The sequence below is a fragment of the Leucoraja erinacea genome, chromosome 12, assembly GCF_028641065.1.
Source record: "Leucoraja erinacea ecotype New England chromosome 12, Leri_hhj_1, whole genome shotgun sequence".
NCBI classification, from domain to species: Eukaryota; Metazoa; Chordata; class Chondrichthyes; order Rajiformes; family Rajidae; genus Leucoraja; species Leucoraja erinaceus.
Genome location: NC_073388.1, coordinates 37,046,308 through 37,060,827, shown reverse-complemented (window position 1 = coordinate 37,060,827; position 14,520 = coordinate 37,046,308). Strand labels below are relative to the sequence as shown.

The window sequence follows — 14,520 nt, the reverse complement described above, 5'->3', positions numbered from 1 at the left end:
AAACAATGTGGCTGATTACTGTCGGGAGATTAGTCTTTTTCTCCAAGACTTTTTTTAAACTCAGGCCAGATTTTCTTTTCCTGCTTATCTATTTCCTAAGTAATTTTAAGCGGTTCTCTAGTTCACAATAGAAATCATGTTATAATCAATTTGGTTCATGTAATACAAACATTTTCCCCCAATTCATCAATTATGTTATATGCAATTAGCTTAATGGAAACATGCGTTACACCAGTTGTACCTTTGGGAACTTATCATTTTGAAAATCTTTATTTCTTTCCTTTCATCCGTGTTGAATATAATCCTCATTTTTAGATTCCAGTGCATTTTGAAATGGTTCACTTGCATAGAGCAGCCTGACTTCAGCAACTTGATCAACTAAATATTTAGTATCATTCATGAAATGATCTTTCGTTTACCAACATAATCAAGAGGAAAGTCACCCATGGCATCAAAAAGCTCTGCTCAGCATAAGACTTTGTTCTAGTAGAGAACCCTTCTTACCAGTCTCAAAGTTAGGGTGGGGGGAACCTTCTGTGGAAGGATTTAATTTGCTTTACAGCACATGTCATTCTCAATAGAGATTATCAGACTTACGAGTAAACGATTTTCACTCCTCCCTTTAGACCACCTTCAAATTCTCCTTTCCCCCGACCACCAGCAAGCACCTGAGCTTTCACCACCACATCCTTTGACCCTGTTAGAGCAAGATGAATTTCATCAATCCTACAAGCAAACATTTGACATTTTTCTCTGAAGGGCTAGGGGAAATGCCAAAGCTAAAGAAAGATGACAAAGGATAAATAGTTCACTTTTAGTCTGCAATGAGTATTAACCCTTGCAGTTAAGTATCAATGAAGTGAACTTGTAGTGTAGCTATTGCTGGAAAATATAGCAGCCAATTTCCAAATGTACGATGCCATGCAGAGAGAAATGACCAGATAAACTGCTAATATATGGATGCATGATATTTGCTTTTGTTCATCCCATGGAATACAATAGTCGGGACTTACAATCTATTTAAATATTGTACTTGTTAATGGGACAAAGCACACAAGTTTGCTGAGATGATGGACTTAGGGAAAAAATGTGCAAAAATCCAAAAGATGATGACTGAACAAGAAAGTGGCAAATGATGTGTATTGAGGAAAATATTAGCTTATTCGTTTTGGTAGGTAAACCAAAGCAACCAAAACATAAGGTTTAAAAGATAAACATCCATGAAATGTTGGTTTATAGATGGAGCAGGGAGTGCTGGAGCAGGAAATGCAGGAAACATACAGAAACAAACAACAATACATTAATGCATGAGAGTTGAAGTATAAAATAAGAAAATCGTGTCACAACATATCTAGAGTTCGGCAAGACAGTTTTAACCTCTGTACTCATGTAAAAATATACTTGTCCTGCAGGAGGTGTAGTTAATTACTAAGATGTAATGTAATTTTTAGTTGACTTTATATGAGGGGGCATTCATTGAGGGAAAATATACATAATAGATATACATAAAATAATAATACTCGTTTTTTATAGGGTAAAAACATGATTTTGAAAGAGTAAGTAATATAGAATAAATAGCAAGATTACTTTTGCCAAAGAAAGAGGAAAGAGAATGCATAATTAAAGCATTTAAAATACATTAGGACAGGTACACAGATAGGAAAGGTTTAGAGGGATATGGGCAAACACAGGTCTAGCCGAGATAAACATTTTGTCCTCATTTACATGTTGAGCTGAAGAGCCTGTTTCAGTGCTGTGTAATTCCTATATGACTAAATGTTTTTTTTCTGGTCTAGGAGTGAGGAGCAGCCTTCAGTTTACGCAACTGGTCATTTAGAATAGTGGCACATTGGTAAAGCTGCTGCTTTACAGTGCTCGAGACCAAAGTCAATTGGCTTCTATAAATTGTCCCTAGCGTGTAGGATAGTGCTAATGTATGGAGGGATCGCTGGTCAGCGTGGACTTGATGAACCCAAGGGTCTGTTTCCGCCTATATCTCTGAAGTCTAAAATAATGTCTAAAGACATTATTCATAATGGGACATTGCAGACATTACGGAAACGTGATTAGGGGGAGGGGGGCAGGATGGACAGCCTGATGTTCCAGGGTACAGGTGCTTCAGGAGAGACAGAGGGTGGGGGGAGGGGCAGGGTGTAGGGGGCAGTAGAAGAGGAGGGTGTTTCATTATTGGTTAAGGAGGACATCAGTGATCAGGGATGACATCACAAATGATTTGGCTAGTGAGGCTATATGGGTGGAGCTGAGGAACAAGAAAAAGATGATCACCTTGTTGGGAGTATACCACAGACCCCCAAATAGTTAATGCGAGTTGGAAGAGCAAATATGCCAGGAGATTGCAGGCAACTGTACGTCTAATAACCTTGTCGTAGTTGGAGATTTTAACTGACTAGGAATGTCATAGTGCGAAAGGTTTGGACGGGGTGGAATTTGTCAAATGAGTTCACGACAGTTTCCTCCAGTAATATGTGGAGGGCCATACTGGAGAGGGCAACGCTTAATCTAGTTTTGGGTAATTGGGAGGGGCAGGTGGATGAAGTGTTCATGGATGAGCCCTTTGGGACAAGTGACTACTGTTCTATTTTCGGTTTAGGAGAGTTATGGATAGACACAGAGCAGGCCCACGGATTAAAATTCTAATTTGGGGCAAGGCCAACTTTGAGGGAATGAGACAAGAACTTGTTCAAGTTGACTGGAGTAGTTTGTTTGAAGGAAAAGGAATGTCAGGAAAGTAGGATGTTTTTAAAAGTGTGCTGACAAGAGTCCAGGACATGCATGTTCCTGTTAGAGTGAATGGCAAGGCAGGTAAGCATAAGGAAGCTTTGATGACTGGGGAAATAGAGACTCTAATCAAGAGTAAGGGAGGAGGCATGGGGCAGGTATAAGCAGCTGGGATCAAGTACATCTCTGGATGAATTTTGAGAACTAAGGATCAAGTTAAAAAAGTTGGAGAAAAATGTTGGAGAAACTCTGCGGATAAGGCAGCATCTATGGAGCGAAGGAAATAGGCGATGTTTCGGGTCTAGACTCTTCTTCAGAAGTTAAAAAAGGAAATCAGAAGGGCAAGAAGGAGGACAGGAGATAGCTTGATTTTATGTATATAATAAAGGAAAAAGGGTAACCAGAGAGAGTGGGACCCTTCAGGAGTCAAATAGGTCAGTTCTACGTGGAGCCATTGAAGGTGGGCAACGCCCTCAACTAATATTTCTCCTCTGTTTCCCTGTGGAGAAAGACACGAGAACTGAGGAGCTTGGGGCAGTCAATGGAAATGTCTACACAGTGGTCAGTGTTGCAGTCGGAGGTGCTGAAGGTCCTGATGCGCATGAAAGTAGACAAATGTCCCGGGCCTGATCTGATATATCCGAGGACACTGTGGGGAAATTACAGAGGAAATTGCAGGTGGTCTGAGATTTATGAGTCATCATTAAATACTGGTGAGGTGCCAGAGACTGGTGGCAAATGTTGTGCCTCTATTCAAGAAGGGCTGAAGGGATGAGTTCTACATGCATTTAGATGGACAAGGACTAATTAGAGATAGCCAGCATGGTCTTGTACATAGGAGGCCGTGTCTCACGAATCTGATTGAGTTTTTTGATTATGTGACCAAAAATGTTGATGAGGACAGAGCTGGAGACGTTGTATATACGGATTTCAGCAAGGCATTCGACAAGGTTCGGCATGGTAGGCTGCTCTGGAAGATTAGAGTGCAAGAGGTCCAAGGAAAGATACCTGATTGGATAGAAAATTGGCTTTATGGATGAAGCAGAGGGTGACGGAGGAAGGTTGCATTTTGGACGAGGCCTGTGACTATCAATGATTTGGATGAGAACGTACATGGCATGATTAGCAAATTTAAAGATGACACAAAAGTAGGTGGTATTATAGATAGTGAAGATGGATGTCAAAATTGCAGCAGGATCGTGGTCGGTTGGCTGGTAGGCTGAAGAATGGTTGATGGAATTTAATGCAGAGAAATCTGAGATGTTCCAGTTTGGGAAGTCCAACATGGGCAGGACATAAACAGTGAATGGTAGGTATCTGAGGAGTATTGTGGAATCGAGGGATCTATGAGTGCAGGTACATAGTTCTTGAAAGTGGCATTGCAAGCAGATTGGGTGGTCAAAAAGGCTTTTGGCACTTTGGCTATCTTCATAGAGACATAGAGGGTTACAGCGTGGAAACGGACCCTTCGGCCCAAAATGCCCACCGGCCAACATGTCCCAGCTACACTAGACCCACCTCCTCGAGTTTGGCCCATATCCCTCCAAACTAATTCCTGACATTTAATTTTCTATTACTCCATGGTATACAATAAAATACAGTGACTCACGCCACTCAGTGATCAAAGATAATTACTACAAAAAAACTACTGCAAGGACATTGTTCTATGCATATTTCAATGTAAAACATAAATATTCAGCCCCTTAATGATATCCAATTACCTGAAATAATACGTAATTCTTCATATATTTCCCCCCTGAAGAACCACGACTAGCCATTTGAATCACCCTTCCTAAGTCTTTGTTCACCATTTGCTCTGAATCATAAGTTTATTTTAACAAAAAACATTACATTAAAATGAACAGCATATTCAAATTATTACTTGAACGTTAAACCTTTCACATTAGACTTCCTCAATATGAATACAGATCCATACCTAATTCTTTGGCAGCCCAAAAAGCCTCATCAGCAGAGCTAGCAACCAGTCCTTTTGGGATTTTTATGCCAGCATCTTTCAGCAAATCCATGCTCAGATACTCATGAAGGGAAAGATTTCTTTTGCATTGTTGTTGAGCTTCATTCCCAACCAGTTTTAAGGATGCAGCAGAAATCTAAATAGTACAAAGAATGATTAAAAATATGGTACAGTAGTTCAGAGCAATATAAAGCAAAAAACATTTGTTATAATAATTCAGAGGGGCTGGGAGCATCGCCAAGGATAAGGAATAGGTGACATTTCGGGTCGAGACCATTGAGACTGAGAGTTAGGGGAGAGAGAGTAGAAATATGGAGGGGTAAGATGTGAAAACGACAGATCAAAACATATAATGATAAATGATTGTAGAATGGTTCATTGTCAGCTGAGGAGAAGGTGACACGGAGGCACACAATCTGTAAAATTAATCAAAGGACAGTGAAACTGATCAGAGAACTGGAGTGGGGATGGGATGGAGAGAGAGGGAAAGCAAGGGTTACGAAGTGAGATAAATCAATATTCATAACACTGTTGTAAGATGCCCAATCAAATTATGAGGTGCTGTTCCTCCACTTTGTGTTGAGTCTCACTCTGCAATTGCAGGAGGACCAGGACAAAAAGGTCAGTGTGGAAATGGGAAGGGGAGTTAAAAGTGTTTAGCAATTGGGACATTGCATAAGCCAAGGTGTACTAAGCAAAGCTGTTACGCGAAACGATCACTGAACCTGCACTTGGGCACGCTGATATACAGGAGTCCTCACCTGGAACAGCGAATACAATAGATGAGGGAGGAGGCTCCAGTGAACCTCTGCCTCACCTGATAGGATTGTCGGGGTCCTTGGGTCGCAGTCGAGGGAGGATGTTTCGGGATAGGTGTTGCATCGCCTGCTGTTGCGGGGGAAGTTCCTGCAGAGATAGTGGCTTGGGTCGGAAGTGATGTTAACCAGGGAGTTGCAGAAGGAACGGTCTCTGCAGAAAGCGGAAAGAGGTGGAGATGGAAAATAGTGGCTTGTGTTGGGATCCCGTATGGTAAAAATGTCGGAGAATTATAAGCTGTATGCGACGGCTAATGGGGTGAAAGGTGAGGACAAGGGGGACTGTCCATATAACAAATAGTGAGAGGGGGAGGAAGAGTGGAGCTGCAGGATACCGACGAGACCCGTGTGAGGGCCTCATCTATGATGGAAGAGGGGAACCTTTTTTCACCTAAAGAATGAGAACATCCTGGATATCCTGGTATGGAACACCTCATCTTGGGTGCAGGGAGGTCTCGTCAGCAGCAGCCTCTGCAGCCCGTCCGCGTTTTTATTATTTTTTGTCTATGTTTCTATGTAGTTTTTGTTATTTTCCACTTGGGGTGTGTGTGTGGGGGGGGGGGGGGGGGTGGGAGGGAAGGGGGTAACTTTTAAATCTCCCCTGCACGGGAGACCCGACCTTTTAGTCGGGTCTCCGTTGTCGTTGGGGTGCAACGAGGAGCGGCCTCCAACAGGAGAAGACCGGGGACTCTGGGCCGACGACTCACCGTCACCGTCGTGGAGCTGGCCGAGTCCAGAGCGGGCGGATAGATGGTGGGAGGAGGCTGCCAGCTGCTGCCCTGACCTCCGGAGATTCGGATTGCTGCAACTGCGGGTTGGCGTCGCAGGCTCCGGGAGCCCGCGGTTTCCCTGGAGGGGTGTTGCTTTTCAGGCTCTCGCAACGGCGACTTCTCCTGCCCGAGTTGTGGGGTCGAAGAGCTCCTGGAGCGGGGCCTGACATCCACCGCCCCACACACCGGGGGCTCTAACACCAAGACCCGGTGTGCGACCTTGCACCACCCGGCGTGGCTTTAATGGCCGCGGGACAATCGCCATCGTCAGCCGGGGGCTTTGACTTTGACTCTGACATCTAATGGGGGGGGGGGGGGGGGGGTGGGGACAAGGGGGAAAGAGTGCAGTGGAGAGATAAGTTTTTTTGGGGAGGAACAGCGATGTGAGGATGTTTATGTAAATTATGTTGTGTCTTGGGTCTATTTCTTTGTAATGTATGGCTGCAGAAACGGCATTTCGTTTGGACCTCAAGGGGTCCAAATGACAATTAAATTGAATCTTGAATCTTGGGAGGAATTGGCAGTAGGGAATTAAATCTTTACAGGATACAAGGTGGGAAGAAATGTAGTCTAGCTTGGTAGGTTTATAATAGATGCCCGTTGATAGTCTATTTCCTGCGATGGGGATGGTGAGATCAAGAAACAGACCTTTCACCCCGTCAGCCGTTGCACACAATACATAATCCTCCAATATTTTCCCACCTCCAACGGGATCCCACCACTAGTCACATCTTCCCTTCGCCACCCCTTTTGCGCTTTCCGCAAAGACTATGCTGACTGCAACTCCCTGGTTAACTCATCACTTCTCCACCCAAACCTCCCCCTCCCCAGGGACTTTCCCCTGCAACCACAGAAGATGCAACACCTGTCCCCATACGTCCTCCCCGATTCCATCCAAGGACCTCACCTTTTAGGTGAGGCAGAGGTGCTCTTGCACCTCCTCCAAACTCATCTACTGTATCCACTGTTCCAGGTGAGTACACCTACATATTGGCGAGTCCAAGCACAGGCTCGGCGATCGTTTTGCTGAACACCTCCGCTCAGTCCACCTAGTCCAACACAATCTCCCGGTTGCTAAACTTTATAGAAACATAGAAACATAGAAATTAGGTGCAGGAGTAGGCCATTCGGCCCTTCGAGCCTGCACCGCCATTTAATATGATCATGGCTGATCATCCAACTAAGTATCCCGTACCTGCCTTTTCTCCATACCCTCTGATCCCCTTGGCCACAAGGGCCACATCTAACTCCCTCTTAAATATAGCCAATGAACTGGCCTCAACTACCCTCTGTGGCAGAGAGTTCCAGAGATTCACCACTCTCTGTGTGAAAAAAGTTCTCCTCATCTCGGTTTTAAAGGATTTCCCCCTTATCCTTAAGCTGTGACCCCTTGTCCTGGACTTCCCCAACATCTCCTTCCCATTCCCACACTGACTTTTCTGTCCTGGGTCTCCTCCACTGTCACTCTTCTTATTTTGTTTGCGCAGCTTACAACCCAGTGGTATGAATGACTGTCTGAAAAAGGATCTCGACCTGAAACATCACCCATTCCATCTATCCAGAGATGTAGCCTGTCCTGCTCCGTTACTCCAGCATTCTGTGTCTATCTTCGGTATGTATATTGATTCCTCCAACTTCAAGTAACCCTTGCTTTCCCTCACTCCCTGTTCCTCCCCTACCCTGGTTCTCCGACTACTTTCACTGTCCTTCTGATTAATTTTACTGATTGTATGCTTCCTTGTCACCTTCTCCTCAGCTAACAATGAACCATTCTACATTTCCTTACCATTTTCTGCTTTGATCTGTCGTTTTCACAACTTACCCCTCCATAGCTCGATTCCCCCTCCCCTGACTCTCAGTCTGAAGAAGGGTCTCGACCCGACAGTCACCCTTCTCTTCAGAGATGCTGCCTGTCCTGCTGAGTTACTCTAGCTTTTTGTATCTATCTTCAGTGCAAACCAGCGCCTGCAGTTCCTTCCTACAGCGATAGTTTGGATTAATTTTTAAAGTAATCACCGTTATCTAAATAATTGCATATAAAGAGAATTAGGCAGTAACGTTTCAAAAAAAAGTATTTTCTGAGAACTTCAGCATTTTACATATTTATATTAGAATCTATAGAATAAACTTTCAATTGATTGCCACAATACGTCATATTTTTATATGTCGTAATATGTCAAAATTGCTGTATAAAACATTATTGCCCTCTTCAGATAGAGAAACAAACCACTTAACAGCACAACGCAAGAGCCTTCCTAACTTCTAGGTAACCATTAGACCTCTTTCAAATAGACTTGTGTATATCAAATTAATTGCATTATAAGATGGACAATGTTACAAACACAGATTTATATCAATAACTCTGCGCCATGCTGAGTTCCATATTCAACTTGATATGAAGAGATCAGAAAGAGCCCAGTAAAGGTTAAACGTTAACGTTGCCTCTTTTCAACTGTTTCAGTGTAACTTTCAAGCCAAGGCCTTGAGATGCAAAGGAAAGACTGTAGACTGTAGTAGCTGGACAAGGAGTAGCCTGTTGGAAGTTGTCAGACTCACAAAAGCACGCTTCTTGGATGGATCCTAGGTCTCAACTCAAAATGTCAACCATTCTCTTGCTTCCACTCCTGCTTATCCTACTAAGTTCTTACGGCAGTTTTATTTACTGGCACTTCATTCATGGGACAAAGCTTCACAGTCAGCCGAGAATGATCGGTAAAGGTCCCCTGACATAAGGTTATTGCCAGGGCTTGAGCACCTGAACTATATAGGGAGAGGTTGACCAGGCTAGGACTTTATTCTTTAGAATGTAGAAATAGAGAAAGGCTTGGATAGAGTGGATGTGGATGGGATGTTTCTACTAGTGGAAGTGTCTAGGACCAGAGGTCATAGCCTCAGAATTAACGAAAATTTTCCTTTAGGTAGGAGATGAGGGGGAATTTTTTTAGTCGGAAGGTGGTGAACCTATGGAAATAAGGGTAGGGGTCGGGGAGAGGAGGAGTGGGTTAAGGAGAGGGGCAGTGGGGGGGGGGGGGGGGGGGGGAAGGAGTATAGAAAACATAGAAAAATAGGTGCAGGAGCAGGCCATTCGGCCCTTCGAGCCAGCACCATCAGCCATGAATATGATCATGGCTGATAATCTAAAATCAGTACTTTCCTGCTTTTTTCCCCATAATCCTTTCATTCCTTTAGTCCTAAGAGCTAAATCTAACTCTATTGAAAACATCTAGTGAATTGGCATCCACTGCCTTCTGTGGCAGAGAATTCCACAGATTCACAACTCTCTGGGTGAAGAGGTTTTTCCTCATCTCAATCCTAAATGGCCTACCACTTATTCTTAAACTGTGACCTCTGGTTCTGGACTCCCCCAACATCGGAAACATTTTTGCTGCATCTAGTCTGTCCAATCCTTTAAGAATTTTATATGTTTCTTTAAGATAGCCTCTCATCCTTCTAAATTCCAGTGAATACATGCCCAGTCGACCCATTCTTTCGTCATATGTCAGTCCCGCCATCCCGGGAATTAACCTAGTGAACCTATGCTGAATCAATAGCAATAATAAATCAATGAACCTAGTGAATCAATAGCAATAATGTCCTTCCTCAAAATTAGGAGACCAAAAGTGCACGCAATACTCCAGGTGCGGTCTCACCAGGGCCCTGTACAACTGCAGTAGGACCTCCTTGCTCCTAAACTCAAATCCTCTCGCAATGAAGGCCAATATGCCATTAGCTTTCTTCACTGCCTGCTGTACCTGCATGCTTACTTTCAGTGACTGGTGTACAAACACACCCATGTCTCGTTACACTTCCCCTTTTCCTAATCTGACACCATTCAGCTAATAATGTGCCTTCCTGTTATCACCAACAAAGTGGATAACCTTGCATTTATCCACATTATATTGCATCCGCTACACATCTGCCCAATCACCCAACCTATCCAAGGCACCCTGCAGCCTCATAGCATCCTCCTCGTAGCTCACAGTTTCGTGTCATCTGCAAACTTGGAGCTGTCACATTTAATTCCCTCATCCAAATTGTTATTATATATTGTAAATAACTGGGGTCCCAGCACTGAGCCTTGTGGCACCCCACTAGTCACTGCCAACAATTCTGAAAAGGACCCATTAACTCCTACTCTTTGCTTCCTGTCTGCCAACCAGTTCTCTATCCATGTCAATACCCAACTCCCAATACCATGTGCTCTAATTTTACACACTAATCTCTTGTGTGGGACCTTGTCAAAGGCTTTTTGAAAGTCCAGTTACACCACATCCACTGGCTCTCCCTTATCCATTCTACTTGTTACATCCTCAACAAATTCCCAAAGATTAGTCAAACATGATTTCCGTTTTATAAATCCATGCTGACTTTGACTGATTCATGTTACTGCTTTACAAATGTGCTCCAATAACATCTTTAACAATCAACTCAAGCATCGTCCCCACCACCGATGTAAGGCTAACTGGTCTACAATTCCCTGTTTTCTCTCTCCTTCCTTTCTTAAAAAATGCAGTTACATTGGCTACCCTCCAGTCCACAGGACCTGATCCAGTCGAGAGAACATTGGAAAATGATCATCCATGATCATTTCTCGGGCCACCTCCTTTAGTACTCTGCGATGCAGACCATCAGGCCCTGGGGATTTATCTGCCTTCAGTCCCAACAGTTTACCTAACACCATTTCCTAACTAATGTGGATTCCCTTCAGTTCCTCCCTCCCACTAGATCCTCGGTCCCCTAGTAGATTGGGAGATTGTCTGTGTCTTCCTTAGTAAAGACAGACCAAAGTACTCGTTTAACTGTTCTGCCATATCTGTGTTCCCATTATAAATTCACCTGTCTCTGATTGTAAAGGACCTACATTTGTCTTCACTAATCTTTTCCTTTTTACATACCTAAAGAAGCGTTTAGTCAATTTTTATATTCCCCACAAGCTTTTTTATGCTTTTTTCCCTCTCTTAATTGACTCCTTTGTCCCCCTCCGTTGAGTTCTAATATCTTTCCAGTCCTCCACATTGCTGCTTCCTCCAGTCGATTTATATGCCTTTTCCTTGGATTTAACACTGTCCTTGATTTCCCACAGTTGAACCACCTTCCCCATTTAAATTTTTTGCCAGACAGGGATGAACAATTTCTGGAGTTCATCCATGCGGTCTTTAAATCTTTGTCATTGCATCTCCACCGTCAACACTTTAAGTATAATTTGTCTGTCTATCCTAGCCAATTCCCGTCTCATACCTTCAAAGTCTCCTTTCTTTAAATTCAGGACCCTATGTTTCTGAATTAACCATGTCACTCTCCATCTAAATGCAGAATTCCACCATATTATGGACACTGTTGCCCAAGGGGCCTTGCACAAGACCGCTAACTAATCCTCATTACACAATACCCAGTCTAGGATGGCCTGTCCTCTAGTCGGATCTTCTACATATGGGTTTAAAAAACCATCCCTTATACATTCCAAGAAATCCTCCTTCCCAGCGCTGCTACCTATTTGGTTGGCCCAATCTCTATGTAGATTAAAGTCACCCATGATAACTGCTGTACCGTTGCTAACGCATCCCCAATTTCGTGCTTGATGCTATCCCCAACCTCCCTACTGCTGCTTGGAGGTCTGTATACAACTCCAACAAGCGTTTTCTGCCCTTGGCTATTTCAGTTCTACCCATACCGATTCTACAGCATCCAAGCTCTTTAACCAGAATTGCCACCCCACCCCCTCTTTCTTTCTGTCTATCCTTCCTGAATAAAGTAGCACTTTCTTCCCAATAACCCTTTCTGGCTTAATCCTTCCCTTCACCACCTCCAGTTTAAATTCCAGTTGGAATATTTTGGAGGTCCAAGTAACCAAGAACCAAGATCGAATATCGCTGCATGTTTAGCTCCCAGCCTTGGTCACCCTGGAGCCATGTTTCCGTAATTCCAACGATATCATATTCCTTAACTACTAACGCACATTCAATTCATCCACTTTATTAATAGTACGGGCGGGAATTACGGGGCGGGGAAGGAGAGTTTGAGGGAAAGGGGTGGAGGGGTAGTGGGTCGGGGGTTAAAGGGAAGGTTAGTGGGACGGGGTTAAGGAGTGAGGTTAAGAGGCAAGGGCAGGGGAGTGTGGTGGGGGGAGGAGTAAGGGCAGGGATTAAGGGAAGGGGAGGGTTGAGGGGTAGCGGGCCAGGGGTTAAAGGGAGGGGTAATGGGAGGGGTAAAAGAAGAAATTCAAAGACGCCTTAAAAGCCAGCATGAAGAAATGAGAAATCGACATCGACAATTGGGAAACCAATGCCAAGAACAGGAAACTCTAGCGAACCATCATCCAAGAAGGAACAGCGACCTTCGAAGCCAAGAGATGCGCAGAATTAGAAAAGAGAAGAAAACAGTGAGAGGCAGCAACTACCAAAGCTCGATCTGCCATCTGGAATTACCTGTCCTGAATGCCGAAGAATTTTCAAAGCCAGGATTGGACTCATAAGCCACCTGAGTCAATAAAAACAACGGAACATAGACCATCATCCTCGACCTTGAGGGATAGCCACGACGAATGGGGCGGGGGTTAAGAAGAGGTGTAAGGGCAGGGGGTTAAGGGGAGGGGTAAGGACGAGGGGGGAGTAAGGGCGGGGGTTAAGGGGAGGTGTAAGGGCTGGGGGGTTAAGGGGAGGTGTAAGGGCCAGGGGTTAAGGGGAGGTGTAAGGGCGGGGGGGGGGGGGTAAGGGGAGGTGTAAGGGCGGGGGGGGGGGGGGTTAAGGGGAGGTGTAAGGGCGGGGGGGGTTAAGGGGAGGTGTAAGGGCGGGGGTTAAGGGGAGGTGTAAGGGCGGGGGTTAAGGGGAGGTGTAATGGCGAGGGGTTAAGGGGAGGTGTAATGGCGAGGGGTTAAGGGGAGGTGTAATGGCGAGGGGTTAAGGGGAGGTGTAAGGGCGGGGGGGGGGGGAGTAAGGGAGGGGGGGTAAGGGGTGGGAGAGTGGGGCGGAGGAGGAGTAAGGGAGGGATTAGGTGAAGGGGGGTTGAGAGGTAGTGGGGCGGGATTAAAGGGAGGGTAATGGTGCGGAGGAGGGGGGCAGTAAGGCCGGGGAAGGGGTAGTGGGGCGAAGAGAGGAATAAAGGCAGGGGTTAAGGGGAGGGGGTAGGGGGGATATGCGAGTAATGCCGATATGTGAAGGCCAGGCCCAGACCAGTGATCGCCGTGGCGCGATCCGCTGTGTCCGCACCCTGGGATAGATTCAGTAGCCCGTCTGTGTAAAGCTACCTACCCTTGATGCGCAGAAAGCCGCGGCTCTCCGGTTTGACCCGAGCCAGAGCCGAGGAAGGACACAAGCCGCCATGATTGTCCGAACTGTAGTCACTGCGCAGGCGCGCCGCGGCTGCTGGTCCCAACGCGCGTGCGCGGCTCCGCCCGTGACGTCGCTCCATGATCTCAGTGGCGACTGTGGGGCGGGGTCTGTGCAGAACGAGCACTGAAGGAAGGTCCAGACCCGAAACATCACCTAGTCCTTTTCTCCAGAGATGCTGCTTGACCCGCTGAATTACTCCAGCATTCTGTGTCGAGCTTCTTGTAGATTTCAGAATGGGAAAACTGACGGACTATGCACCAGTCTTTACAGGTGGGACAACGCTGTGGACAGCAACTTCAAATTCCTTGGTGTAAGCATCTCAGCTCATCTGTTGTGAGCCGAGTACATTGATGCAATTATAAAGAAAGCTTACCAACACCTCAATTTCTCATATTTGATATGTCTCAGCGCATCAATGCATATACATTTCATTCCACACAATCATATCCTTACCTTATCAGCAAACTACAGATGTTCACTTGCATCTCTTCCAATCTAGTTCATTGCATTCACTGTTCTTGATGTGGCCATCTCTCCATCCACTAGACCAAGTGCAGACTATGCAACCCATTCACTGAAAACTTGCACTCTGTGCACCAAATGCCTTATGGGGTTCCCAGTTGCACACTCCTTTTAATTCCAATACTATCTTTGGTCTCCTGCACTGGCAGAATGGGGCCATTTATGAACTAGATCAACAGCACACCTAACCTTTTGATTGGACAGTCTGCAATCCAAAGGAACGAACAATGAATTTCAAATAAATACCCCCTCCCTGTGGTATTATGGGAATAATAGTGTAAGGAATGCAGTGGCCGGATGTGACGTGGGAACCCGAAGGAGTGGCAGTTGAGGAGTTGCCCGGGCATGCACACGAGCCTACGGCTGCTGTA

General features: G+C 45.2%; 1 protein-coding gene across 1 annotated transcript in view; it reads right to left on the bottom strand.

The window, feature by feature from the left end:
• Positions 1-13,699, bottom strand: part of sucla2 (succinate-CoA ligase ADP-forming subunit beta) — a 40,008-nt gene extending 26,309 nt beyond the window's left edge. Inside the window, exons 1-3 of the mRNA XM_055643944.1 lie at positions 13,547-13,699; positions 4,676-4,850; positions 598-697 (exon numbers count right to left, since the gene is read on the bottom strand). Coding sequence (XP_055499919.1) covers positions 598-697; positions 4,676-4,850; positions 13,547-13,618 — 347 coding nt within the window. The 5' untranslated portion in view covers positions 13,619-13,699. The remainder of the gene's footprint in view (positions 1-597; positions 698-4,675; positions 4,851-13,546) is intronic.
• Positions 13,700-14,520: the final 821 nt, after the last annotated feature.